This window comes from Papio anubis, chromosome 17, assembly GCF_008728515.1.
Source record: "Papio anubis isolate 15944 chromosome 17, Panubis1.0, whole genome shotgun sequence".
Lineage (NCBI taxonomy): Eukaryota > Metazoa > Chordata > Mammalia > Primates > Cercopithecidae > Papio > Papio anubis.
In genome coordinates, this window is record NC_044992.1 from 6,978,032 (window position 1) to 7,002,930 (window position 24,899).

General features: G+C 54.7%; 2 protein-coding genes across 2 annotated transcripts; one reads left to right on the forward strand and one right to left on the reverse strand.

Annotated features, from left to right (window-relative positions):
* Positions 1-223: 223 nt before the first annotated feature.
* ZBTB4 (zinc finger and BTB domain containing 4) lies at positions 224-20,878 on the reverse strand. Its single transcript, XM_003912252.4, is given in 5 exon segments — positions 224-2,971; positions 2,973-4,749; positions 6,218-7,318; positions 7,764-7,834; positions 20,706-20,878. Coding segments are annotated over 5 exon segments (3,159 nt in total). The 5' UTR covers positions 20,745-20,878; the 3' UTR covers positions 224-2,800.
* Positions 20,879-22,524: 1,646 nt separating this feature from the next.
* SLC35G6 (solute carrier family 35 member G6) lies at positions 22,525-24,681 on the forward strand. The gene is made up of 2 exons (XM_003912258.5): positions 22,525-22,748; positions 23,179-24,681. The coding sequence occupies exons 1-2, from the start codon at positions 22,746-22,748 to the stop codon at positions 24,190-24,192; spliced, it is 1,017 nt and encodes a 338-aa protein (XP_003912307.1). The 5' UTR covers positions 22,525-22,745; the 3' UTR covers positions 24,193-24,681.
* Positions 24,682-24,899: the final 218 nt, after the last annotated feature.

Sequence of the window (24,899 nt, forward strand, 5' to 3'; positions counted from 1 at the left end):
GGTTGTATGAACTAGACTGTTAACATTTCTGGCTGGAGGTTGGGCCAAAGTCAGCTTGAGCTGACAGTCAACAAGCCCTCACTCAACTACTCAATTGCTGGAAGTTGTTGTCCAAAGAGAGAGCACTGGGCCACAACTCGCAGGGATCCCTGTGGGACAAAGTTAGCATGTTCCTTTTCCCCAGACCCACCAGCCACGCAAATAATTGCACCTGGCATCCCACTGTGGAGCACAGTTCATTTGTCTTGTTGGTTTATTGGCCTACAGAGTTGGACACACACACAAATGCGGAGATAAATATTGGTCAGTTTCTCTAAATCTGGGTCCTCACTACGTATAGAGCTAGAGTCTGTAGAATTCTAAATCTTGCGTGCTGTGGCACAGAACCAGTGGCCTTCCCACTCTGCCACCACCCTTCTTCCCAGGGAACATGGGGAAAGAGGGCACGAACTAACAAGACTTGATCATTTTCAAAAGACAAAACTGCAAAATCCCAAATTTCCAACATCTGAAACTCACAATATTCAAATTCCCCAGTTCAAATACATATATTTTAATCTCCACGTCGCCACAATCTCATTTGTTGCCCAGAACCACCACATTCTGGAAGCTATTTTCCTTAATCATATTTAAAAAAAAATAAATGTCTACAATCTCAATTCTCCCAAAAAAATGTCCATGGTTTTGGAATTTTGACCTATTCTGAAGTTCCAATTCTCCGGTCCATCCTCAACCCTTCCATTTTCCCATGCCTGTTTGCCTCAGAGGAGTACGGGTTAAGGATATAGGGGCACTGTCATAACCTCTGCCCTTGCCTCCAGGCCTTCCTCAGTCTCTCTTGTGGTTCCGCTGTATAGATAGATAGATATATAATTTGTGTGTAGATATATATATATGTATTCTTTATTACGTATTTTTTTGCAGTTTTTCTAAAGTGCCAGAAACAAGATTTGTGGGAAATTTTAGTGATTTTTTTTTTTTTTTTTTTGCATTTTTTCCCATTTGAAACTTCCCCCCCTTAAAAATTGGAACTTGGTACATTCAGTAGGAAATTCATCACTCAGGCTGTGGCCAAGACCAAGAAAAGTGCAAAGAGACAGAGGAGGAATGAAGGAGTGACTCCTCTGTGGTGAACATTCAGGGAGCCTGTCTAGAACCTCCCCCTTTGTATATGCTGGGAGGGTATGAGGGGTAGGAGGATGGTCCTGGCCCTCCCTAAACTCACCTCCCTCCAAAAGCCATGATCTTGCCCTTGGCAGTGATTGCTGCTAGGGCAGCCATCTTGGCCCCAAAAACAGTAGCTGGGGAAAAGGCTGGCATTTTGATGACAGCAACTTTTCCTTTTAAAACTGCACTCCTCTAATTCCCATTTGTCAAATTTGCTCCCCCAAACTGGCTCTCCCCTTGTGAGCTATTTTCTGGGGGGAGGTGGGTGGGATGGGAAATGTTTATCCAATCACAGAGCAGGGAGGCCCAGTTTTCAAAGAGAATTAGGAGCAAACATTTCTTCATCTCCCCCACTGGAAGGAAATACAGGGACCCCTGACCAGGGTTAACTAGTGCAAATTAGGGATTAGGGACTATTTAAAGTCCCTGTACCCCATCCCTAGGCTGGGATCTTTGGGTGAGGGGAACTGAGTCAAAGATGGGGTGTAAGGTGCTATTTTGAAGGGAAAGCTGGTGGGGATACCCCAAAGCCCACCAGAAGAGTAGAATGGTTCCCCCAAAACCATCTGGAGTGATTGGTGAGGGGAGTGATACTGGGGAGATGGGAATACAGGTAAGGATGGAAGGTCATGTGCAAATCCTGGGCTTACCCACCCATCCCACCCCTATCATTTTTCTGGCTATTTGGTCTAGTCTGGGAGAAACCATCAGGAAGAAAAACAGGGAGAAAGTAGATTCCCTTCTCCATCCCATTTGGAGTTCTTCCCTCCTGGCCCCCAAATCTGGTTTAGCCCAGAATAGGCCATATGTAGAGGCAGAAAGAGGTATGATCTGCTCACCTCTTTTGCCTTGGAAGAATCTGGAGCTCACTGGATTTGGGGGTCAAGATGGGGCCAATACTTCCCTGCCCTGGACTGGGAAAGTGCTCAGCCACGGAACAGAAGGGCAGCCCTCCCCCAAACCTCCTTGACCTGGCTTGGGAGAGGCCATCTCCGAAGTCCAGGAATATGGGGAGGAACATGGAAGATCCAAAGGCATGGAAGCCGAGGAAGGCGTCTTGATGCAAGGGAAACAGGGACGTAGAGACCCACGCTTGGGAAGGATGGAACCCAAAGCCACACTCCCAGGCAGGTGGGGTCAGGTATCACAATGGTCTGGTCCAGGCCCTGGGCCACAAAGAATGGAATGTGCTAGGAAGCATCTGGGAAGGGCTTAGAGAAAGCTTCAGAACAAGGGGGGGTCATTAGGAGAGAGAGATGGTTTCCCCCTAGGTTTACGAATCAGGGGAGCAGGTTAGACATTCAGAGCTGGTGGGGGCCGTGAGTAGAGATTCAGGTTAAGTATATTGCTCAGTTGCCCCAAGGGCTGGAGAAGGGATGGAAGCTGGCCCTGCCCCTCATGGAGGCCATTCCCTGGAGGAAGATTGAGAGGGGAACCTTGAAAGATCCCTTCCCAGGAGATGGGAAAACTACAATCTCACACAAAGCAGCCTGACCCCTGAGCTCCAGGGGCCCCCAAGTCCCTGCACAAGAGTGTGGAGGGGCTCCCAAGGGGCAGGGAGGCCAGGGAGCTGGTAGTGGTGGGGGGTTCAGGGAGGGTGGCATCTGGTGAAAGGGGGATTGAGCCCCAAGGTTCACCCCACATCACCCTTCTGGGTTCTCTCAACCCCTGCCCTTTCCCCTTCTCCCTTAGGGGGAACTGGTGGAGGAAGAGTTGGGGGAGGTGGTGTTGGCGGGGTAGGGGGTGCTGCTTGAGGATTCACTGCGTAGCCAAAGACCCCTGGTAGGAAGGGAAGGGCCCCCCCCACCCTTCTCATCAGGTAGGACCATGTTGAGAGCAACTGGGAGAGCGGCCAAGTTACTGAAGTTGTAAGGGTAAGCGGCAAGGAGCTGGGGGCCGTAGACGAGCGGGTAGGGCTCAGGGTAGAAAGTGACTTTGGCAGCCCCTATCCCCTCCATCCGGTCCCCCTCACCAGCTCCCACTGGCCCTTCACTCCCAGATTTTCCCCTGCCACCACCAGGTTCCCGGCCGCCCCCAATCAGGGCCAGTGGAAATTCCTGCACAGGTGGGTATGCATAGCTGCCCCCGCCTGCCACCACTGGGGGCTCCTCACCCCCTGAGATGACAGGGTCCTGGAGTGAGGCGGTCTCGGAAGCTTCCTCAGCAGCAGTGCTCCCGCCACCTGCCTCACCGCTGGATGAGGAGACTTGCATCTCTTGGGGGGCTTCCTCCTTGACATCCCCGGGCCGGGTGCCAGCGCTGCCCTTGGAATAGGCAATGACAGGTGTTGGGGTGCCCCCGGGCCGCTCAGCAGCATGCCTCTGCCCGTGGCGGCTCAGGGCAGCTGCGGTCTTGCACACCTTGGCGCAGTGGGGGCAGGTAAAGCGGGTGGAGGGCCTCCGTCCGGCCCGGGAGCTGTGGGAGCCCCCACCGTGGGCCTCTTGGTGCTTTCGCAGCTTTCTCAGGGTGGCAAAGGTCTGGGCACAGTCCCCACAGCGGTGCCTCCGCTCTGTGCGGGCACGTCCCGCTGGGCTCTCGGCTGCTGGGGTTTCCTCCCAGCTCCTCCGTTCTAGCTTCTGCCTCCAGCGTGGTGGCCGGCGGCCTCGGGGCGGCCCACTACCCACCACACTGGCACCTCCAGCAGCTCCAGCCTTGCGCTTAGGCTTGTAGGAGTAGTAGGGCCTCCAGAGCTGATCCTCCCCACCAGCCTTTGATTCCTCCTCATCCTCCTCCTCCTCTTCGTCCTCCTCCTCTTCATCATCTTCAGTCTCCTCCATCTCCTCTCCGCTCAGCTCCCCAGGACGCAGGTCAGTCTCTGAGATGCGGCGCTTGACAATGGCCTCCTCCCCGATTCGCACAGTGATCTGACACAGTGGAGGTGGAGCCTGCAGCTGAGAGGGGCCCCGGCCAGCCCCTGCAGGGGCACCCCCACCTCCACCAATCCCGCCCACTGGCTTGGCTGTGTAAGTCAGAGTCCTTCCGGCCCGTGGATTCCGGCCCTTGGCCTCCTCCGTGGCGGTGGCCGTGGCTGGCCCTGCAGCGGTGGCTGGGCTGGCTGCTGTGGCTGGGCTGGTGGGTGTGGCTGCAGGCTCAGGGGGAGGAGGTGGGTATTCTCGTTTCTTGGGTGGCCTCGGGGGAGCAGTGTAAGTGATAACCGAGGCGGCTTGGGACCCTCCTGTGCTGGCCGTCCCACTCCCCCCTCCACCACTGCTACTGCCCCCATGGACAATGACAGAGGGGGCTGGGTGGGCAAAAGTGATGACAGAGGGTGGAGGGCCAGGCTCTGGGGCAGGTGGGGGCCCAGGCGGCGGGCTGGCTGGCATTGCCACAGGGGCCGGTGTGTTGAGGCTTGGAGAAAGAGGGGCCTCCGGGGCTCCCTGGCTGTAGGTCTTGTAGGGCCGCTTGGCTGCCCGCATGGGGAGCAGGCGGTAGAGCTTGAGTGTATTGAGCTTGGGCTTGTAGCCTCCATTGGGTGTCTTCTCACTGGCGAGGAGGCCCGGGCTAATGCCGTGGAAGGCTCGCTGGTGGGTCTTCAGGTTATAATAAGTGACAAAGGTCTCCCAACAGAAGATGCACTGGTACCTGGGTCAGCACAGCAGGGAACAGGGCAGGAACACAGCCACTTGAGTCAAGGGCCCTGAAGCCTCCCAGGTCCTCCTGCACCCTGCACTCAAACCTGTGACTCCCGCAGCCTTGCGCTGCCTCCCTCACCCAGCCAGCCTCAGTGTGGGGTGCCCATGAGGCCTTGGCTGTTCCACTTGGGACCCAGCCTAACTCACAGAGCCTTCTTCTCAAGCCCAGATGACAGAATGCGGAAACGACTTACGAACAGGGACACCGCGTGGAAACACAAGGCCCTGCTCAGAATAGTGTAATGATTCCTGGACGTGCCTGTGCCGCCGCAGTCCTTTCCGGTGAGGGGAGCTTTCTCTTTCCCTCTAGCCCTTCCCCACGGCAGCAAGCCAGGACATGGAACAAAGAGACTTAATAAACCTCAGCTGATGAACCCTGGAGGCGAGGTTGCAGTGAGCCAAGATTGCTCCACTGCACTCTTGCCTGGGCAACAGAGCAAGACTCCATCTCAGAAAAAGAAAAGAAAAAAAAAACCTCAGCTGAAGGAACTGGGGCTGGAGGGAGGCAGACAGGTGAGTGGTGGTGAGCAGGGGCCTCAGGATGGCTTTTTTTTTTCTTTTCAAATTGTTTGTAGAGGCTGGGTGCAGTGGCTCATCCCTGTACTCCCAGCACTTTGGGAGGCCGAGGTTGGTGGATCACCTGAGGTCAGGAGTTCGAGAACAGCCTGGCCAACATGGTGAAACCTTGTCTCTACTAAAAATACAAAAATTAGCTGGGCATGGTGGTGCGCACCTGTAATCCCAGATACTCACGAAGCTGAGGCAGGAGAATCACTTGAACCCAGGAGGCAGAGGTTGCAGTGAGCTGAGATTGAACCACTGCACTCCAGCCTGGGGGACAGAGCGAGACTCAGTCTTAAAAAATAAAAATAAAAAAAAAGGCAGGTGTGGTGGCTCACGCCTGTATCCCAGAACTTTGGGAGGCCAAGGCAGGCAGATCATGAGGTCAGGAGTTCAAGACCATCCTGACCAACATGGTGAAACCCCAACTCTACTAAAAATACAATAAACAAAAATTATCTGGGCATGGTGACGCATGCCTGTAATCCCAGCTACTCAGGAGGCTGAGGCAGAATTGCTTAAACTGGGACCTGAGAGGCAGAGGTGGCAGTGAGCCGACATCGCACCACTGCACTCCAGCCTGGGCTACAGAGGGAGACCCTGTCTCAGAAAAAAAAAAAGAAAATAAAAGAAAAAAAAATTGTAGAGATGGGGTCTCTATGTTGTCCAGGCTTGTCTCAAACTCCTGGCCTCAAGCGATCCTCCCACCTCAGCCCCACAAAGTGCTGGGATTACTGCAGCTAGCCTAGTCTCAGGATAACTTTCTAGGCCCCAAGCCCCACCCATTGCTGCCCTTGTCCCTGTGATCTCTGAGTGCTGGCCTCCAGCCACTCCCCCCGCCAGCCTGGACCACTCACCTGCGCTCCCCCGTGTGCCACACCTCATGCTTCGTGCGGTACTCCGCCAGGGCGAACACTTTCTCGCAATAGCGGCAGGGGTACTTCCTCCGCCACGAGTGTACATTGCTGTGTCTCTTCAGACTGGACAGGGTCACATAGGAACGCTCACAAGCTGCGCACACATACAACACATGGCCTCCCACTACCTTCACCACGTGCTCGGGGCCTCCTCGGAAGCCCGCCGGTGGAGGCAGGGCTGAGGCGTCCACCCCTGCAGGACCACCAGGGCCAGCGCCCCCGGCTCCCAGCCCTGTAGACCCCCGAGTGCTAGCCCCTCGTCGGCACTGGGCCTCATGGGTCTGCAGCCGTTTGGGATGGATGAAGCTTTTTCCACATTGGGGGCAGGGGAGGGGCCGCCGGGGTAGGGAGCACTGCAAGTCAGGGGCCTGGGCCTCAGCCCTGTCACCCTCCCACTCCCCAGCTGGCCTGGGCCGGGGCCCGAAGCTGTCCTCTTCAGGCTGCGAGGTGGCCATGGGGGCTGGGGTAGGAGGTACCCAGGCATCACCTCCCTCCCCCAGGCCCTGAAGGCGGGAGATACCCAGACGGCGCCCCAAAGCTCCAATCTCTGCTACAGCTGCACCGTCCCCTCCACCACCAGGCAGTGCGAGCCGGGCGCTATAGATGAAGTTGAGGACATCAGAAAACGCAGCTGCTGGGACCCCTGGCAACTCCAGGACCCGGGGCGGGGAAGAAGCAGGGGGAGAGGCTGGAGGGGGAGAGGAAGAGGAAGAGGAGGAAGAAGAGGAAGCAGAGGAGGAGGAAGAGGAAGACGACGAGGAAGACGAGGAGGAGGAAGAGGCAGCTGTGGTGGTGGCAGGGTTGGGTGCGGAGCCCCCTGTAGCTGGTGGGAGGGGCAGTGGAGCTGAAGTGAGCAGGGCCTCTCTGAAGAAGGGACTCGAAGCAGCCAGGACGCTGCGGTGAGCAGGGAACTTGGTGTCTCCGGCTATGAGGGTGACGTCACAGAAGAGGCCACGGAGCCGCTGTTCATTGAGCTGGCGCAGGACGGCAGGGGCATGAGACGGGTCCGTCACCTCTGCAGGGGGGGGGCATGGTGCCAGCCTAGACAGTGGGAGAAGAGGCCAGGTAGAGTCTCGGAGGCTGGGCAGAGAGCAGAGGCTTCTAAGGCCAGGCAAAGAGAGGGTCAGGAGCTGCTGGTCAGAAGCCAGTGGAAGGCTGATCACTTCAGGCCACAGAAGCCAGGACTTGGCCCTTAGCCACCCAAGTCTGGCCAGCATCCAAGACCAGTATGTCTAACTCACTTCTGTGGCTGGAAGAGGCCAGAGATACCTCAGGTCATGGTGAAGGTCAAGGGGTCATGACCTCTGAAGTCCCAGACTAGAGAGGTAAGCGAGGGAAACCTCTCTCATGGGAAGGAGGAGGAAGCGCCACAACTCCTGATAGCCATTTCACAGAACTCCCCAGCCTAGACAAAATGGCCGCCCCTGCTGGCCTGCTGCCTTGCGTCTACTTTTCCCTCACTGTAGACCTCTGGGTACCTTCTCACCTGAGAGCACAGCCAACATGGAGTGGGGCGGGGGGTGGCTCAGCGAGTCCCTTCTGCTGGGCCTCTTCCTTCTGTGGAGAAACAGAAACCATGTCAGGGGAACCTACAGGAGGAGCAGGAGAGGGTCATCAGGGAGGGAAGTAGGAGGAAAAGCCCCCAGGAAGTGGGGAGGGGTGCAGGACTGTGGCCAGAGAGGACATCCGGGTGAGCCCGGACCCCTCCCCAGAGCCTCTGCCAGGTTATTTGTTTAGCTGCGTCCGGTCAAACCTGGGAGGCCACGCAGATTATTACAGAGCCTTGTTCTGCAGGCCCAGAGAAGTACAGTGACAAGATAATTTACATATTCTCAATTCACCTCCAAACAATATAGTAGCACAGGTCCAGCCCATAGGTTCAGGGAAGCCTGTCACAGCACTCTCAAGTCCCTTTGGCCCAATCTCCAGGGCTCAGAGAAAGTCAAAGATTTGCATGTTGTCATTCATCACAATGGTCTCATTTACATATCAAAATAATTTGTGAGCTTTTAAAAATGGGACCTAAGCTGGCAGATATTCAAATGAGGAGAGGACCTCCTCATATCCTCCCAGCCCCATAAATCTTAGAGGGGGTTTCTGGCCCAGCTGCCAGGCAACCATTGAAGCCCACTGACCCCTACACAACTGCCAGCTTGCTCCAGTCTCTGGAGGGCACTGGAAAGGCCACAAGACCAGGAGGCCTGGTCCCACACCTCACTCAGAGACCTGATGCCCTAGGGATTTGGGCTGAAAAAGCAGCATAATCAAGGCCAGGTGCGGTGGCTCATGCCTGTAATCCCAGCACTTTGGGAGGTAGAGGTGGGCAGATCACGAGTTCAGGAGATCGAGACCATCCTGGCTAACACGATGAAACCCCTGGCTAACATGGTGAAACCCCATCTCCACTAAAAATACAAAAAATTAGCCAGGCGTGGTGGCGCACGCCTGTAATCCCAGCTGCTTGGGAGGCTGAGGCAGGAGAATCACTTGAACCGGGGAAGTGGAGGTTGCAGTGAGACGAGGTCACGCCACTGCACTCCAGCATGGGCCACAGAGCGAAACTCCATCTCAAAACAAACAAACAAAAAAAAACAAACCCAAAAAACAAAGGGAAGAGCAGGCAACTCAAAGGCAAGCTCAGGCAGTCAGCAGCACAGAAAGTACCGCACGGCCACTTTCTCCTGCAGGCACCATCAGGGCCTCGAGGACTCTTTTCAGTTGAAGGTTTGAGTTTGAAAGCCAGACTTATCCGGAGTCACACAGCGTTGATAATGACAGGTGGCACCTATTTAGAGATCCAGGCCTGCAGAATTGAGAGCAGAGCTCTCCGGACCCTCTCCTCTGCCCTCCACAAAGCCTGGGAGCCGTCACCCATCTTTGAGGGTGTCCTTCCATATCCCATGGGCCACACGTGTCTTCAGAGGCGTTCGGAATCAGGAGTTTCTCATACAATTCCCATCCCCTGAAAAATATTCTTTCCCATTTATCACTCATACTATCTGGACTCAAAGGCCTTTTCCCCACATATACCCCATTTCGCATTCCCCAAAATATTTTCCTGACACCTTTCCTGGATGGGAAGAAGGAAGATGGTAAACAGTGATGATATTCCAAAGTTTTAACAACCCTGTCTGCCAGGGACCGATCAGGTTCTAGGCCAAGTGTTACCCTGTCAATTGGTGAATTTCAGATAGGTCAGGCATCCTGAGGAAGGGGCCTCACTGCATTCGTGGGCTGGTGCTCAGGCCTGCTACTCACTTCCATGATAACCACTGGCCCACTGGGACCCCAAGAGTCAGTGTTTTATTTGAATTACCTCATTTGTTCCTTATTACTACCCTGAAAGGTAGCAGTTAGCTTTCCCGCTTTTTAAATTTGTATTTATTTATTTATTTTGAGATGGAATCTCGCTCTGCACCCAGGCTGGAATGCAGTAACGCAATCTCAGCTCACTGCAAACTCTGCCTCCCGGTTTCAAGCGATTCTCCAGCCTCAGCCTCCTGAGTAGCTGGGATTACAGGCACCCACCGCCACGCCTGGCTAATTTTTTGTATTTTTAGTAGAGATGGGGTTTCACCCTGTTAGCCAGGGTAATCTCGATCTCCTGATCTTGTGACCCGCTCGCCTAGGCCTCCCAAAGTGTTGGGATTACGGGCATGAGCCACCACACCCGGTCACTATCCCTCCTTAAGGCCAGACACTGTGGCTCACACCTGTAATCCCAATACTTTGGGAGGCCGAGGTGGGTGGATCATCTGAGGTCAGGAGTTCCAGACCAGCCTGGCCAATGTGGAGAAACCCCATCTCTACTAAAAATAATAAAAAAAAAAATTAGCCAGGCATGGTGGTGGGTGCCTGTAATCCCAGATACTTGGGAGGCTGAGGCAGGAGAATCGCTTGAACCCAGGAAGTAGAGGCTGCAGTGAGCCGAGATAACTCTGGATGGAGATTGATCCAGCCTGGGTGACAGAGTGAGACTCTGTCTCAAAATATAAAAATAAAAATAAATAAAAAATAGGCCAGGCACGGTGGCTCACGCCTGTAATCCTAGCAGTTTTGGAGGCCGAGGCGGGTGGATCACAAGGTCAGGAGATCGAGACCACGGTGAAACCCCGTCTCCCTGCACAGGCTGTACTAGGCCGGGCTGGGTTAGGAGGCCTGCAGTCCCGCAGCCACCGGGAGGCTGAGGCAGGAGAATGGCGTGGAACCCGGAGGCGGAGCTTGCAGTGAGCAGGATTGCCTTACTGCACCCGTGCCTGGCTAGAGCCGGACCTGCCTCCCAAAAAAAATAAATAAATAAAATAAAAATAAAAATAAAAAAATAAAAAATAGGCCAGGAAACGGTGGCTCACTCTGTAATCCGTAGCAGCTGGGAGGCCGGTATGGGTGGATCATGAGGTCAAGAGATTGAGACCATCCTGGCCAACATGGTGAAACCCCATCTCCACTAAAAATACAAAAATTAGCCAGACACGGTGGCGGGCACCTGTAGTCCCAGCTACTCGGGAGGCTGAGGCAGGAGAATCACTTGAATCCAGGAGGCGGAGGTTGCAGTGAGCCGAGATTGAGTCACTGCATTCCAGTCTGGTGACAGAGCGAGACTTTGTCTCAATAAATAAATAAATAAATAAAATGACAGACTATGGGCTGGGTGCAGTGGCTCACACTTGTAATCTCAGCACTTTGGAAGGCTGAGGCAGGTGGATCTCTTGAGCTCAGGAGTTCGAGACCAGCTTGGGCAAGATGGAAAAACCTGGTCTCTACAAAAAATACAAAAAGTAGCCAAGTGTGGTGGTGTGCACCTGCAGTCCCAGCTACTCAGAAGGCTGAGGTGGGAGCATCCCTTAAGCCCAGCAGTTCAAAGCTGCAGTGAGCTATGATTGTGCCACTGTACTCCAGCCTGAGTGACAGAACCAAAAAAATAAAATAGGCTGGGCGTGGTGGCTCATGCCTGGAATCCCAGCACTTTGGGAGGCCGAGGTGGGTGGATCACCTGAAGTTCACAAGCTCGAGACCAGCCTGGCCAACATGGTGAAACCCCATTTCTACTTAAAATATAAAAAATTAGCAGGGCATGGAGGCAGGCACCTGTAATCCCAGCTACTCAGGAGGCTGAGGCAGGAGAATCACTTGAACCCAGGAGGCAAAGGTTGCAGTGAGCCGAGATCGCGCCAGTGCACTCCAGCTTGGGCAACAAGAATGAAACTTCATCTCAAAATAAACAAACAAATAAAATAAATGTCAGATTATGGTTTACAGATGCTAGGTAGCTGGCCCGAGGACATAGGAGCAGCTAGTAGCAGGGCTGGGATCTGATCCCAGGAAGTTTGGCTCCAAAGCCTATGTTCCTGATGACTTCACGACTTCACCTTACATTAATGAAGGACGTGTTTATGGCACCCACCAGGGCTCAAATAGCCTACCTGGGTGCCTTTCTGAAAATTAGAAGCAAGGTTCTTTCTTCCAGGAGGCAGCAGCCCTGTGTAGGTGAGCAAAGTCAAGGTTTGCCTCCAGTTCCCATTCACCGCATTGGCTGGGCCTGCCAACCTGCACAACCATATTGGTGGACTTGGTGCCTATGCATATGTGACTGTGTGCTAACTGCCACCGTACTTGGACGAGACCTGTCAGGGCTTCTAAGAACCAGAGACACCCAATGCTGGACTGGCCCTTAGGGATCACACACAATCATCGTCATCATGGTCTCTGTAGCTGCCATTTGTGAATTTTTTTTTTTTTTTTTTTAGACAGGGTCTTATTCTGTTGCCCAAGCTGGAGTGCAGTGGTGTGAACATGGCTCACTGCAGCCTCAACCTCCTGGAATAAAATGATCCTCCTGCCTCAGCCTCCTGAGTATCTGGGACCATAGGCATATGACATAATGCCTGGCTTATTTATTTACTTTTGTAGAGATGGGGTCTTGCCGTGTTGCCCAGGCTTGAAATACTTACCATGTGCAAAGTATAATGCTAAGCATTTTATCTGTATCATCTCATTTCAACACTCAAAATGGCCACAGTGAGGCAACAGGCTTAGAGAAATCAAATACTCTAAACTCCTCCCTTTGAGGTAGAGGGAAGGTAGTGATGGGGTTATCTGCCTCAGATTTTGTTGCTAGCCAATCCAGCGTTTGGACGAAGCTTAAGTTCAACTGCCCTGTGACTGGCTACTGCCCTGCAAGGCCTTATAGGAAGTGGAGAAGACCAGCTATGTGACCCCAGGCAGGTTACTTAACCTCTCTGTATCTGTTTCCTTGTCCGTACGGTGGGGACGATTAATAGTTCCTACCTTGTGGGGTTGTTATAAAAATTAAGCGAGCCAACAAGTGGCAATATCTAGTTCGTAGAACTCAGTCCTGGAAAATGGTGGAGAGAAGCGGTGAAGAAAAAAAGGCATAAATTGGGCTTCATGGTAGGTTTGGTGGCTCTGTGGTTTTCAAGTTTTTTGTTTGTTCTTACCATTTCTACTCTTCAATGCCTGTGTGACCTCAGAGGTGGCACTGAGGTGGGGATCTGAGCATGGACACCAGACACGCCCTACGTCTTGTGGTTCCCTCTGGCTGGAATGTTCTTTCCTCCAGATAACCTCATGCAGTGAAGCCCAACTTCCTTTAAGCCTTGACTTAGAAGCCACCTTCCCCTGAGGCCTTCCCCGGCCACTCCCCACTTCCTAAAACTTCCTATCTCCCTACCCTACTTAATTTTACTCCTTAGCACTTAGTAACCCTTTTTTTTTTTTTTTTTTTGAGACAGAGTCCAGTTCTGTCACCCAGGCTGGAGTGCAGTGGTGTGATCTGGGCTCACTGCAACCTCCTCCTCCAAGGTTCCAGCAATTCTCCTGCCTCAGTCTCCCGAGTAGCTGGGATTACAGGCGCCCAACACCACACCTGGCTAATTTTTTTTTCTTCTTTTTTTTTTGAGACACAGTCTCACTCTGTTGCCCAGGCTGGAGTGCAGCGGCACAATCTCCGCTCACTGCAGCCTCTGCCTCCCCAGTTCAACCAATTCTTTGCCTCAGCTTCCTGAGTAGCTAGGATTACAGGCACCCACCACCATACCCGGCTAATTTTTATATTTTTAGTAGAGATGGGGTTTCACCATCTTGGCCAGGCTGGTCTTGAACTCCTGACCTCGTGATCCACCTGCCTTGGCGTCCCAAAGTTCTGCGATTACAGGCGTGAGCCACTGCGCCCAGCCTGCCTAATTTTTTCGTATTTTTAGTAGAGGTGGGATTTCACCATGTTGGTCAGGCTGGTTTTGAACTCCTGACCTCAAGTGATCTGCCCGCCTCTTCTGCCTCTCCAAGTGCTAGGATTACAGGCATGAGCCACTGCACCCGGCCATTCTTTTTTTTTTTTTTTTTTTTTGAGACGAGGTCTCACTCCGTTGTCCACGTTGGAGCGCAGTGGCACAATCACGGTTCATTGCAGCCTCAACCTCCCAGGCTCTCGTGACCGCCCACCTCAGTGTCCCTAGTAGCTGGCACCACAGGTGCACACCACAATGCGCAGTTAATTTATTTTTTATTTTTAGTAGAGACTGGATCTCCCTATGTTGGCCAGGCTTTTCTTGAACTCCTGGGCTCAAGTGATCCTTCTGCCTCAGCCTCCCAAAGTGCTGGGATGACATGCATGAGCCACTGAAACTGGCCCAACTGTTTCTCTCCCTTTTTTTTTTTCAGGGGGGACACAGTCTAGCTCTGTTGCCCAGGCTGGAGTGCAGTGGCACGATCTCGGCTCACTGCAACCTCCGCTTCCCGGGTTCAAGCGATTCTCCTGCTTCAACCTCCCGAGTCACTGGGACTACAGGTGCCCGCCACCACGTTTTTTTTTTTTTTTTGAGACGGAGTCTTGCTCTGTCACCCAGGCTGGAGTGCAGTGGCACGATCTCAGCTCACTGCAAGCTGTACCTCCTGGGTTCACGCCATTCTGCTTCAGCCAACTGAGTAACTGGGACTACAGGCGCCCGCCACCACTCTCAGCTAATTTTTTTTTTGTATTTTTAGTAGAGACAGGGTTTCACTGTGTTAGCCAGGATGGTCTAGATCTCCTGACCTTGTGATCCTCCCGCTTCGGCCTCCCAAAGGGCTGGGATTACAGGAGTGAGCCACCGCGCCCAGCCAGGCCCGGCTAATTTTTGCATTTTTAGTAGAGATGGGGTTTCACCATGTTGGCCTGACTGGTCTTGAACTCCTGACCTCAGGTGATCTGTCTGCCTTGGCCTCCCAAAGTGCTGGGATTACAGAGCCCGGTCAACTGTTTATCTTTTTTTGAGACTGGATCTTGCTCTGTTGCCCAGGCTGGAGTACAGTGGTGGGATTGAGGCTCACTGCAGCCTTGACCTCCTGGGCTCCAGTGATCCTTTACCTCTCAGCCTTCTGAGTAGCTGGGACTACAGGTACCTGCCACCATGCCCAGCTACTTTTTGTATTTTTTGTAGAGATGAGGTTTCACCATGTTCCCCAGGGCTGGTCTTGAATTCCTGGGCTCAAGCAATCCGCCCAGCTCAGCCTCCCAAAGTGCTGGGATTATAGTGGAGAGCCACTGTGCCCAGCTCCTATTTCTTATTTATGTCCGGAATGTAAGCTCCAAGGGGTAAAAGGTAGGATTTTTTGGAGTTTTGTTTTGTTTTTGAGATGGCGTCTCGCTCTGTTGCCCAAGCTGGAGTGCAATGGCGTGATTTCTCTCGGCTCACTGCAACCTCCGCCTCCTGGGTTCAAGCAATTGTCCTACCTCAGCCTCCCAAAAACCTGGAACTCTAGGCATATGCTACCACACCCGGCTAATTTTCGTATTTTTAGTAGAGACAAATACCATGTTAGCCAGGCTGGTCTCGAACTCCTGACCTCAGGTGATCCACCTGCCTCGGCCTCCCAAAGTGCTGGAATTACAGGTGTGAGTCACCGTGGTCAGCCTTTTTTTTTTTTTTTTTTTTGACATGAGGTCTTGCTTTGTTACCCAGGCTGGAGTACGGTGGTGTTACCACAGCTCCCTGCAGCCTCGACCTCCCCCAGGCTCAGGTGATTCTCAAATTTCAGCCTCTCAAGTAGCACCACCCAGCGAATTTTTTGTATTTTTAGTAGAGATAGTGTTTCACCATGTTTCCTAGGTTGGTCTTGAACTCCTGGGATCAAGCAATTCACCGCCTTGGACACCCAAAGTGTTGGAATTACAGGTGTGAGCCACAGTACCCAGCCAGGGGTAGTGAATTTTGTCTGCTTTGTTCACTGCAGTATCTCAAGTCCTTAGAATAGGGCCTAGCACATAATGGGTGGTTAAAAACAAAACAAAAAAACAGGTAAATGAATGAACCTGTCCTCAAAGTCCATCCTCCAGGAACGAAGCCATTATCCATGACGGACTAAGTTGGCCCAGAGATAGGGATGACCATTATAACTTGACCGCTTCTGGGCCAGGCAAGTGGCGCACGCCTGTAATCCCAGTACTTTGGGAGGCTGAAGCGGGCAGATCACTTGAGGTCAGGAGTTCCAGACCAGCCTGGCCAACATGATGAAACCCTGTCTGTACTAAAAATATAAAAATTAGCCGGGTGTGGTGGTACACACCTGTAATCCCAGCTACTCAGGTGACTGAGGCAGGAGAATTGCTTGAGCTGGGGAGGTGGTGGTTGCAGTGAGCCAGAGATTGCGCCACTGCATTCCAGCCTGGGTGGCAGAGTGAGACTCTGCCTCAAAAAAAAAAAAAAAAAAAAAAAAAAAGCCCGGGTATGGCCAGGTCACGCCTGTAATCCCAGCACTTTGGGAGGCCAAGGCAGGTGGATCACCTGAGATCAGGGACTGACCACCAGCCTGGCCAACATGGTGAAACTCGGTCTCTACCAAAAATAAAAAATTAGCTGGGCGTCGTGTTGGACGCTTGTAATCTCAGCTACCTGGGAGGCTGAAGCAGGAGAATCACCTGAACCTGGAAGGCGGAGGTTGCAGTGAGCTGAGATCATGCCATTACACTCCAGCCTGGGCAACAAGAGCGAAATTCCGTCTCAAGTAAAAAAAAAAAAAAAAAAAAAAAAATTGGCCGGGCGCGGTGGCTCAAGCCTGTAATCCCAGCACTTTGGGAGGCTGAGATGGGCGGATCACGAGGTCAGGAGATCGAGACCATCCTGGCTAACACGGTGAAACCCCGTCTCTACTAAAAAATACAAAATATTAGCCGGGCGTGGTGGCGGGCGCCTGTAGTCCCAGCTACTCGGGAGGCTGAGGGAGGAGAATGGCGTGAACCCGGGAGTCGGAGCTTGCAGTGAGCTGAGATCTGGCCACTGCACTCCCGCCTGGGCGACAGAGCGAGACTCAGTCTCAAAAAAAAAAAAAAAATTTAAAAAACCATAAATAAGTTGACCACTCTGGAGTCCTCACAATTTGCCCCATACTCTTCTTGGGACCTCACACACACTGCCTCATTTAATGATGTTCTCAGTACAGCCACCCCCAGTAGGTATTTATATTATCCCGTTGCCCAGGTTGGAGTGCAGTGGCATGATCTCAGCTCACTGCAACCTCCGTCTCCCAGGTTTAAGCAATTCTCCACCTCAGCCTCCAGAGTAGCTGGGATTCCATGCCCAGCTAGTTTTTGTATTTTTAGTAGAGACAGGGGTTCTCCATGTTGGCCAGGCTGGTCTTGAACTCTTGACCTCAGGTGATCCCCCTGCCTTGGCTTCCCAAAGTGCTGGGATTACAGGCATGTGCCACCACGCCCCGTCATATTATTCTAATTTTACAGAAGAGGAAACCAAGGCTCAGAGAGGGATATACCTTGCTCGAGATCGCACAGCTTGTAAATAGCAGTCAAGATTCGAATCCAGGCCCGGCTGACCCCAGATGCTCAATCTTTCCCTCTGCCATACTGCTAGACCTGGCCCTGAAGGGGCCTATGGCCCGCCAGCTGGTTACATAAACCACCGCACAAGGTCTCACGTGCTAAGTGCTAAATGTGTCATGTCTGACTCCACCCTTTCCCTCGCTCCCACATCCAGCAGTCATCAAGTGTGGCTGAAACCGCGGCCGAGCTTGGGAATGGCTCTGGAAATCTTCCCTTCGATAGCTCAGGTCCTTGTTAACATTCACATGGTCCAAGGCTATAGCCTCCCAGCTACCCCCTGGCCTCCAGGCTTACCTTCCTCCACCCAGCCCTCCTCCCACCGAGGGTCAACGTCCCTAACCACAGTTCAGGAATATCACTCCTGGGCTCAAAACCTCCACTGGTCCCCACTGACTCTAGAATAAAATTCAGATTCTTCTACCAGGCAGTCAAGGGCTCTAGTCTAGCTCCAATCTTCCTTTTTAATCTTGCCTTGTGTTATCCTCTTCAAACACACAGTAATCAGTGCGAGCCGGGTGTGGTGGCACGTACCCATATAGTCCCAGCTACTCAGCAGGCTGAGGCTAGAGGATTGCTTGAGCCCAGGAGTTTGAGTCCAGCCTGGGCAACATAGTGAGACCTCATCTCTAAACAAATGAATGAAACCCCAGACACCCAGTGTGCCCTCCAGCTTCTACATGACCCACACCTGCACACCTTTGCCTGTGCTGGCTTGTCCTGTCAGAAATGCTCTTTCCCCAAGCTTGTCAAAATCCCTCCAAAACATTAAGATCTAACTCCAAGGCCACCTCCTTCTTGGCCCTCCCTGACTGACAAGATGAGGACAATCTCTCCTTCCTCTGACTCATCAACCTTTTGTGCCCCTATGGCCACCATCCACCTTATGCAGCAGCAGAGACTCAGGTTCTCATGGCCTCAGCTGGGGCTCCCTGACCATCTGGGTCTTCTGAAATGGACTGCTGCACAGATGCTAAGTTCTGCAGTAACTGGGGAGAAGAGTGTTGGAGGCAATTGCACAGAAAGGACCATCCACTGAATGTTCCAGAAGGTAGCACAGTACAGTAGTTAAGAGCATAAGATCTGCAACCTGATTGCCCAGGTTCAAATACAGCTTCACCTCTCACTAGCTAAGTGACTTGGGACAAATTACTTAACTTCTCTGGCCCTCAGCTGCCTCGCTTGAAAAAGGGAGGTAATTACAGTGCCTACTTCATGGTGTTGGTCGGAGGACTGAGTGGTCACACGTAAGCACCCTGAAGACAGTGGCTGGTGCATGGTCAGTGCTAAGCAAGTGTGTGCTGCCATTATTATCAGCCAAGCCCCAAGAAGGGAATTCCCAGTCCTGACGGAGGGCTGACAGGGGCTGTGCCAGCCCCCAGACTGCAGCCACTTTCGGGTCCGTTTCCCACGTGCTTTCGGAAGATATGCAGGGCAGGCAATCAGCCCCATTCCGCAGATGAGGAACTGAGCTTCCTTCAGATCAAGTGCCAGTGAGGGAATGGTAAAGACGCCAGAGCTCCTCAGCCCTGGGCCATGGCTCCTTTCTCTTCACCAGGCTGTCACTGTGCACCTGTTGTGCAGGCTCCCCCAGGCGGCCACCCCCTCCCAGCCCCCCATGCCGGAGGGCCTGTCCACAGCACCCTCCCTTCCCCTACGTACACACATCCTTCCAGTGGGGCCAGGCACAGTAGACAGTGGTGTGCAGGCTTGGAATGCACTCGCACACACACCCCTAGAAGGGCCCAGGCCCCAAAGGTGAGGAAAACCTGTTCTGAGGAATCTGCCTAGTGAGCGAATTCCGTTCCGAGGCCCTTCCACCGTCGCAAGAGTGGGGCCCAGTGTGCGTCAGAGATACCCACAAGGGGGGCAGAGAGAGGGAGAGGGTGAAGCAGGAGGAGGCTGAAAACTTCACGTTTCTTTTTTCCATTTTAGTGACAAGAGTCACACCCAGCCTTTACATAAACATGGCCAAGGAGCCGCTCTGTCTAAGCTTACTTCCCTTGTGGCCGCCCAGCCTCTCCTCCGGGTGACCCTGACATGCTGGGCAGGCTGATGAGGGGCAAACACACAGACCCTGCAAAGATTAGCTGGGCCGCCTGACAACACCCATGCCTCCCGCCGGCCGCCATGCGCTACCCTGCATTTATCTCCCGCCTTCCTCATACCAAATCCCCTCCGCAGCCCCACCACCACTTAAGCACACAGACGGCAGGCACGCATACACAGCCTGCTTGCGGCTGGCCTCTTGGGTCTGAGGCCCACACTACCCTTGTCACGCCACCTCCCTCCCCACATGTGTTTTCTGACCAGCTTGCCTCCCAGCCCAGCAGCCCGGACAGGCTCCTACAAACAACGTCACAAAAGAATCCTGTGGAGAATGTTGCAAACGCAGAACCTTCCCCTTGCTTGGCTGCCCATGATCCCACAAACACAAGTGGCGCATTCCACCCCGAACCCCTCACACCAATGCCAGCTGACCCACAGGCCCAAGACACACCCTGGGGTTCCTCACTCCAGATCTTCCGGATCTGAGTTCTAGACGCGCAGCCCCCATGCAACACGCTCATGACGGACACGCAAACCCATCCATCGCCCTCTTTACCACTGGACCACACCTCAACAGAGCAACAGAAATGGGACCCAGACGTGACGCCTTCTGACTAAAAGGCCCACAACCGCCCCCTCCAAAAGGGCACATACACTGCATCCTGGCACCCTCCGCAACACATACAGCATGCCAGCTCTGCAGAAAACAGTTCATAAACAGGTCATAGGTGCAGCACAAGACGCACATGCGAGAAAACACATGCTGGAGAAAACACACAGCCCCACATCGAACAAACTCTGCACCAGCATGCTGTGCCCTGCTCAGAATGCCTATCTGTCACCCAGAGCCACAGGGCTCGTCTTGTAACTCTGCCCCACAACACTGGACACCCCTTCTGGCTTTCTACCTCCATGGCCCAGGGAGGGCCCTACCCAGACCCCTGGCTGCCAGCAAACGGTGGTGCCCAGGAGAGGTTTACCTTGCCCCACCACACAGCACGAGACACACGATCTCCAAGACTCACAGCCACAACCCTGCCCCGACGGCGCGGTGGTTCCGGGGCCCCAGCTCGCCCTGCGCACCCCGCACACCCCAACTCTGGGGCGCTCGGCGGCCCACCCCTCCCCCTCTCTGCCTGGCTCCTACGCCATCGCCCTCCCAGCAGCTTGCAGCGCTTGCCCGGGCTCACACCCGCCCCACCCCACCCCCAACCTGCCCCACGGGGGGAGGGGGACATTAGGCTGCAGAATTAACCCTTCAAAGGGGGAGTGAGCGCCGCCCCTTCCACGGCCCCAGGCGATCGCGTCCCCCGGCCGCCGCTCGCTCGGACGCCATACCAGGGCCCCCTTAGTCGCCCCCCAGCGTCGTGTGCGCCCGGGGGCGGGGCCAGGCTCAGCCCCCGACCCCTGCGCCCCCAGGTCAACCCCAAAGGAGAGCGGTCTGGGCGCGGGGCGCGGCCGGGGCTCCGCGGCGCCGGGCAGCGGAGAGGGGGCCCGGCAGTTGGCTCCGGTCCGCCCTGGCCCTGCCCAGTTCGCCCCGGGGCCCACCTGACTGTGATGGCGCCGCGTCCGCCAGGCCCGGCTCATCACCGTGGCCGCCCCCGGCCGCTCCGGTTTCGCCCGCCTCCAGCTCCGGCTCTGGCTCCGGCTCCGGCCCCGGCCCCCCCAGCGCCTGGCCCCGGCCCGGCCCCGCTGCCGCCGCCGCCGCCGCCGCCGCTGACATCATCGGCTCCCCCCGCCCCGGTCCTACCCCCACCCCCACCCCCGGAAACAGTCCCCCCCCAGCGCCGCCGCCGTCGCCGCCGAGAGGAGGCCGGCGCAGCGCAGCCGACACCGACACAAAGCTCCGAGCGCCCGACGGCCTTCCCCGGGACTGATCCCCGCGGCAGGACACCGCGCCGCGCTGGGCCACCGGGCGGGTGGACACCGAGCCGGGCGCGGGCCAGATTGCAGCACCCCGGCAGGGGCGCAAGACCACCGACCCCCAGGGAAAGGGCTCCCTCCGCCCTTCCCCCTGCACGCCCTTCACTCAGCGGTGCACACTGCCTGAAAGCATTTAACACACAGGCTCTCAGGGTGCAGACATGACATGGCAGACTCATAATCAGGCCCAGTGGGACCCACAGACTCAGGGTCAGCACACTCAAAGAGGGCCAGCCCTGGACACACACACACACACCCTCTCCAGGAATGCGCAGGAACGCTCAGCAGGCCGCGGAAAAGGAAGGCCCTGGCCATGCACACGGGGCACACATTAACGACCACCAGCGCAAATGAACACACGAAGCTGGCTGGGTACTTTGTCCCCACCAGCAGATAGATCCACATCTGTATCCTTGAACATAAATGCAGAAACCTTGTTGTCGGCCTCTGGGGACAGCATCAACAAAACACCAGGTGGAAGCACACACAGAAAAAAACACATTCCTGAAACTCCACAGGGACAATCCCAAGAACTCCTCCCTGGTGCTGGAAAATTAAAAACTAAGGAGATAGAGGAGCCAGGCTTCAGAGCTCCTTGCCTTAAAACCTCTCTGAGGCCGGGTGCGGTGGCTCACGCCTGTAATCCCAGCACTTTGGGAGGCAGAGGCGGACGGATCATGAGGTCAGGAAATCGAGACCACCCTGGCTAACACGGTGAAACCCGTCTCTACTAAAAATACAAAAAAATTAGCCGGGTGTGGTGGCGGGCGCCTGTAATCCCAGCTACTTGGGAGGCTGAGGCAGGAGAATGGCGTGAACCCGGGAGGCGGAGCTTGCAGTGAGCCGAGATGGCTAGATGGTGCCACTGCACTCCAGCCTGGGCTGGGCAGGGTGGGTCATGCCTGTAATCCCATCACTTCGGGAGGCTGAGGTGGGGTGGATCACTTGACGTCAGGAGTTCCTGAACAGCTTGACCAACATGGTGAAACCCCATCTCTACCAAAAAAAAACAAACAACAAAAAATATAATTAGCCGGGTGCAGTGGCTCAGGCCTGTAATCCCAGCACTTTGGGAGGCCGAGGTGGGCGGATCACCTGAGGTCAGGAGTTCAAGACCAGCCTGGCCAACATGGAGAAACACCATCTCTACTAAAAATAAAAAATTAGCTGGGTGTGGTGGTGCATGCCTGTAATCCCAGCTACTTGGGAGGATGAGGTAGAATTGCTTGAACCTGGGAGGCGGAGGTTGCAGTGAGCCGAGATCGCACCACTGCACCCCAGCCTGGGCAACAAGAGCGAAACTCCATCTCAAAAAAAAAAAGAAAGAAAGAAAAATTAGCCAGGTGTGGTGGCGCACGCTTGTAATCCCAGCTACTTGGGAGGCTGAGGCAGGAGAATCGCTTGAATCTGAGAGGTGGAGGTTGCAGTGAGATGAGATCACACCATTGCACTCCAGCCTGGACAACAAGAGTGGAAACTTCATTTCAAACAAAAAAAGAAAGAAAAGAAGCAGAGTTAGACTCAGTGGGAAAATAGGCGCACTACCACCTCAGGAGGGTTCCAGGGAAGAACCCCACCCCCACTCCAACCAGGTCACAATGGCTGGAGCTCTGAGGGGCCCAGGCTCCCTGAGCCAGGAGGAGAGAGGAGAAAGTCCAAGGAAAGATGGTGAGTGTGGGGGCCAGGGGCCCAATACTCCCTCCCTATAGCTCCTGGTTGCTCCATTTCCTCTCCTTTCCTAAAACTTAGCTGTCTCAGAGATACCCACAAATAGAATTCATAATGGTGTACCCAGGTGTCTCTGGAACTTGTGGCATCACACAGATGCATAGCATCTGAGGCTTCCTCCCCTTCCTCAATCCAAGAGGGCATCCTGGTTCCTTTTTCTCCTCCCAGGAACAACTTACCTAGGAAATGATACTCCAGGACTGCTCACTCCTTGCTTCCTGCTGCAGACCCACATTATACCATCTCACTCATCTTTTAGGCCCTTTCTAGCTCCCAAGAGTTCCTCCCAGACCCCATCCTCGCATCTGCCCTGCCCCAGGTCACCCGGGCTGTGGCTACTGTCTACCCTGAGCTCCTTTCTCCCTAACAGGCTGGCAGTCACCCCTACTTCAACCTGCCCGAGTTCACGCAGCCATCGCCGCCCTCCACTCCACCCAGCCTCCCCTCGCACCAGCGCTGCCAGCCCTCTGATGCCACCAAGGGTCTGCTGGTGGCCCTGTTGGGTGGGGGCCTGCCTGCTGGCTTCGTGGGCCCCCTTTCTCGTATGGCTTACCAGACTTCCAACCTGCCCTCGCTGGAGCTGCTCGTCTGTCGGTGTCTCTTTCACCTCCCTATTGCCCTGCTACTTAAACTGCGTGGCGACCCACTTCTGGGACCTCCTGACATCCGAGGCCGGGCCTGCCTCCATGCCCTGCTCAACGTCCTCAGCATTGGATGTGCCTACAGTGCGGTTCAGGTGGTGCCCGCTGGCAACGCTGCCACTGTTCGCAAAGGTTCTTCCACCGTCTGCTCCGCCCTCCTCGCCCTCTGCCTTGAGAGCCAGGGTCTCAGTGGCTACGACTGGTGTGGACTGTTGGGCAGCATCCTAGGACTAATCATCATTGTGGGACCTGGACTAGGGACACTGCAGGAGGGGACCACGGGTCTCTACACCGCCCTGGGTTATGTGCTGGCTTTCCTGGGAGGCCTGACGCTGTCCCTGGGGCTTCTGGTCTATCGTTCTCTGCACTTTCCCTCCTGCCTCCCAACAGTGGCCTTCCTATTTGGCTTGGTGGGGCTGCTGGGCTCTGTGCCAGGCCTCTTCGTGCTGCAGACCCCCGTGCTGCCCAGTGACCTTCTGAGCTGGAGTTGTGTGGGGGCAGTGGGGATCCTCGCCTTGGTCTCCTTCACATGTGTGAGCTATGCGGTCACCAAGGCCCACCCTGCCCTGGTGTGCGCTGTCCTGCATTCTGAGGTGGTGGTGGCCCTTATACTGCAGTATTATATGCTCTATGAGACTGTGGCACCTTCTGACATCATGGGGGCAGGGGTTGTGCTGGGCAGCATTGCCATCATCACAGCCCGGAACCTCAGCTGTGAGAGGGAAGGGAAGGTGGAGGAGTGAGATAGAACTTGGGAGCCCGGGGGTTGGGAGGGGCAGGGGTAAATAGAGGCAAAGACTGAAGACGAACATGGGAGGACAAGTGACTGGAAAAGAACTGGTGTGGGAGAGGGTACCTCTCAGAGTCAAGGGTGACTTGGGGACTTGGTGGAGAGTGACTACCTGGAAGACCTGGAGCCAGCCTGGGACCAAGGGATGTGGAGTCCAGGCTGGGTCCTGGGAATCAGGGCATAACTAAGGGGTAAAGTCTGAGGAGCAGATCCACGGCAGGCAGGCCGTGGGCCACGGGGAGGACTTCACTCAGCAGCAAAGAGAAGAGCATTGGGGCTGGAGTGTTCCGGCAAAGACAGAGCCAGCAGCTGCGCTGGGGGAGGGGAGCGTGCCTCCCCACCCCTCCCCTCACGGCGAAGGTTTCCTTTTCTCGTGCTTGTGCCCCCCCCCCTTGGGGTGGTGACGTGACATTGACATCAAACAAGGATTACTCTGAATGTGGCTGTGCAGTGGTGTCGTCTCTGCTTTGGAGGGAGAGTGGAAGTCCTACGACCGTTCTCATTGGAGAATCCCTTGGGATCCCCGCCCTCCATTTTATTCCTGAAATATTCTACAGTGTGAAGGATTTCCTAATGTTCAGATGCCTTGACCCCAAATCCCTCAGGACTTTCGTGGCCCGCCCCATGGCTAATCTGCTTTTCTCGGATTGTCACGGTCCC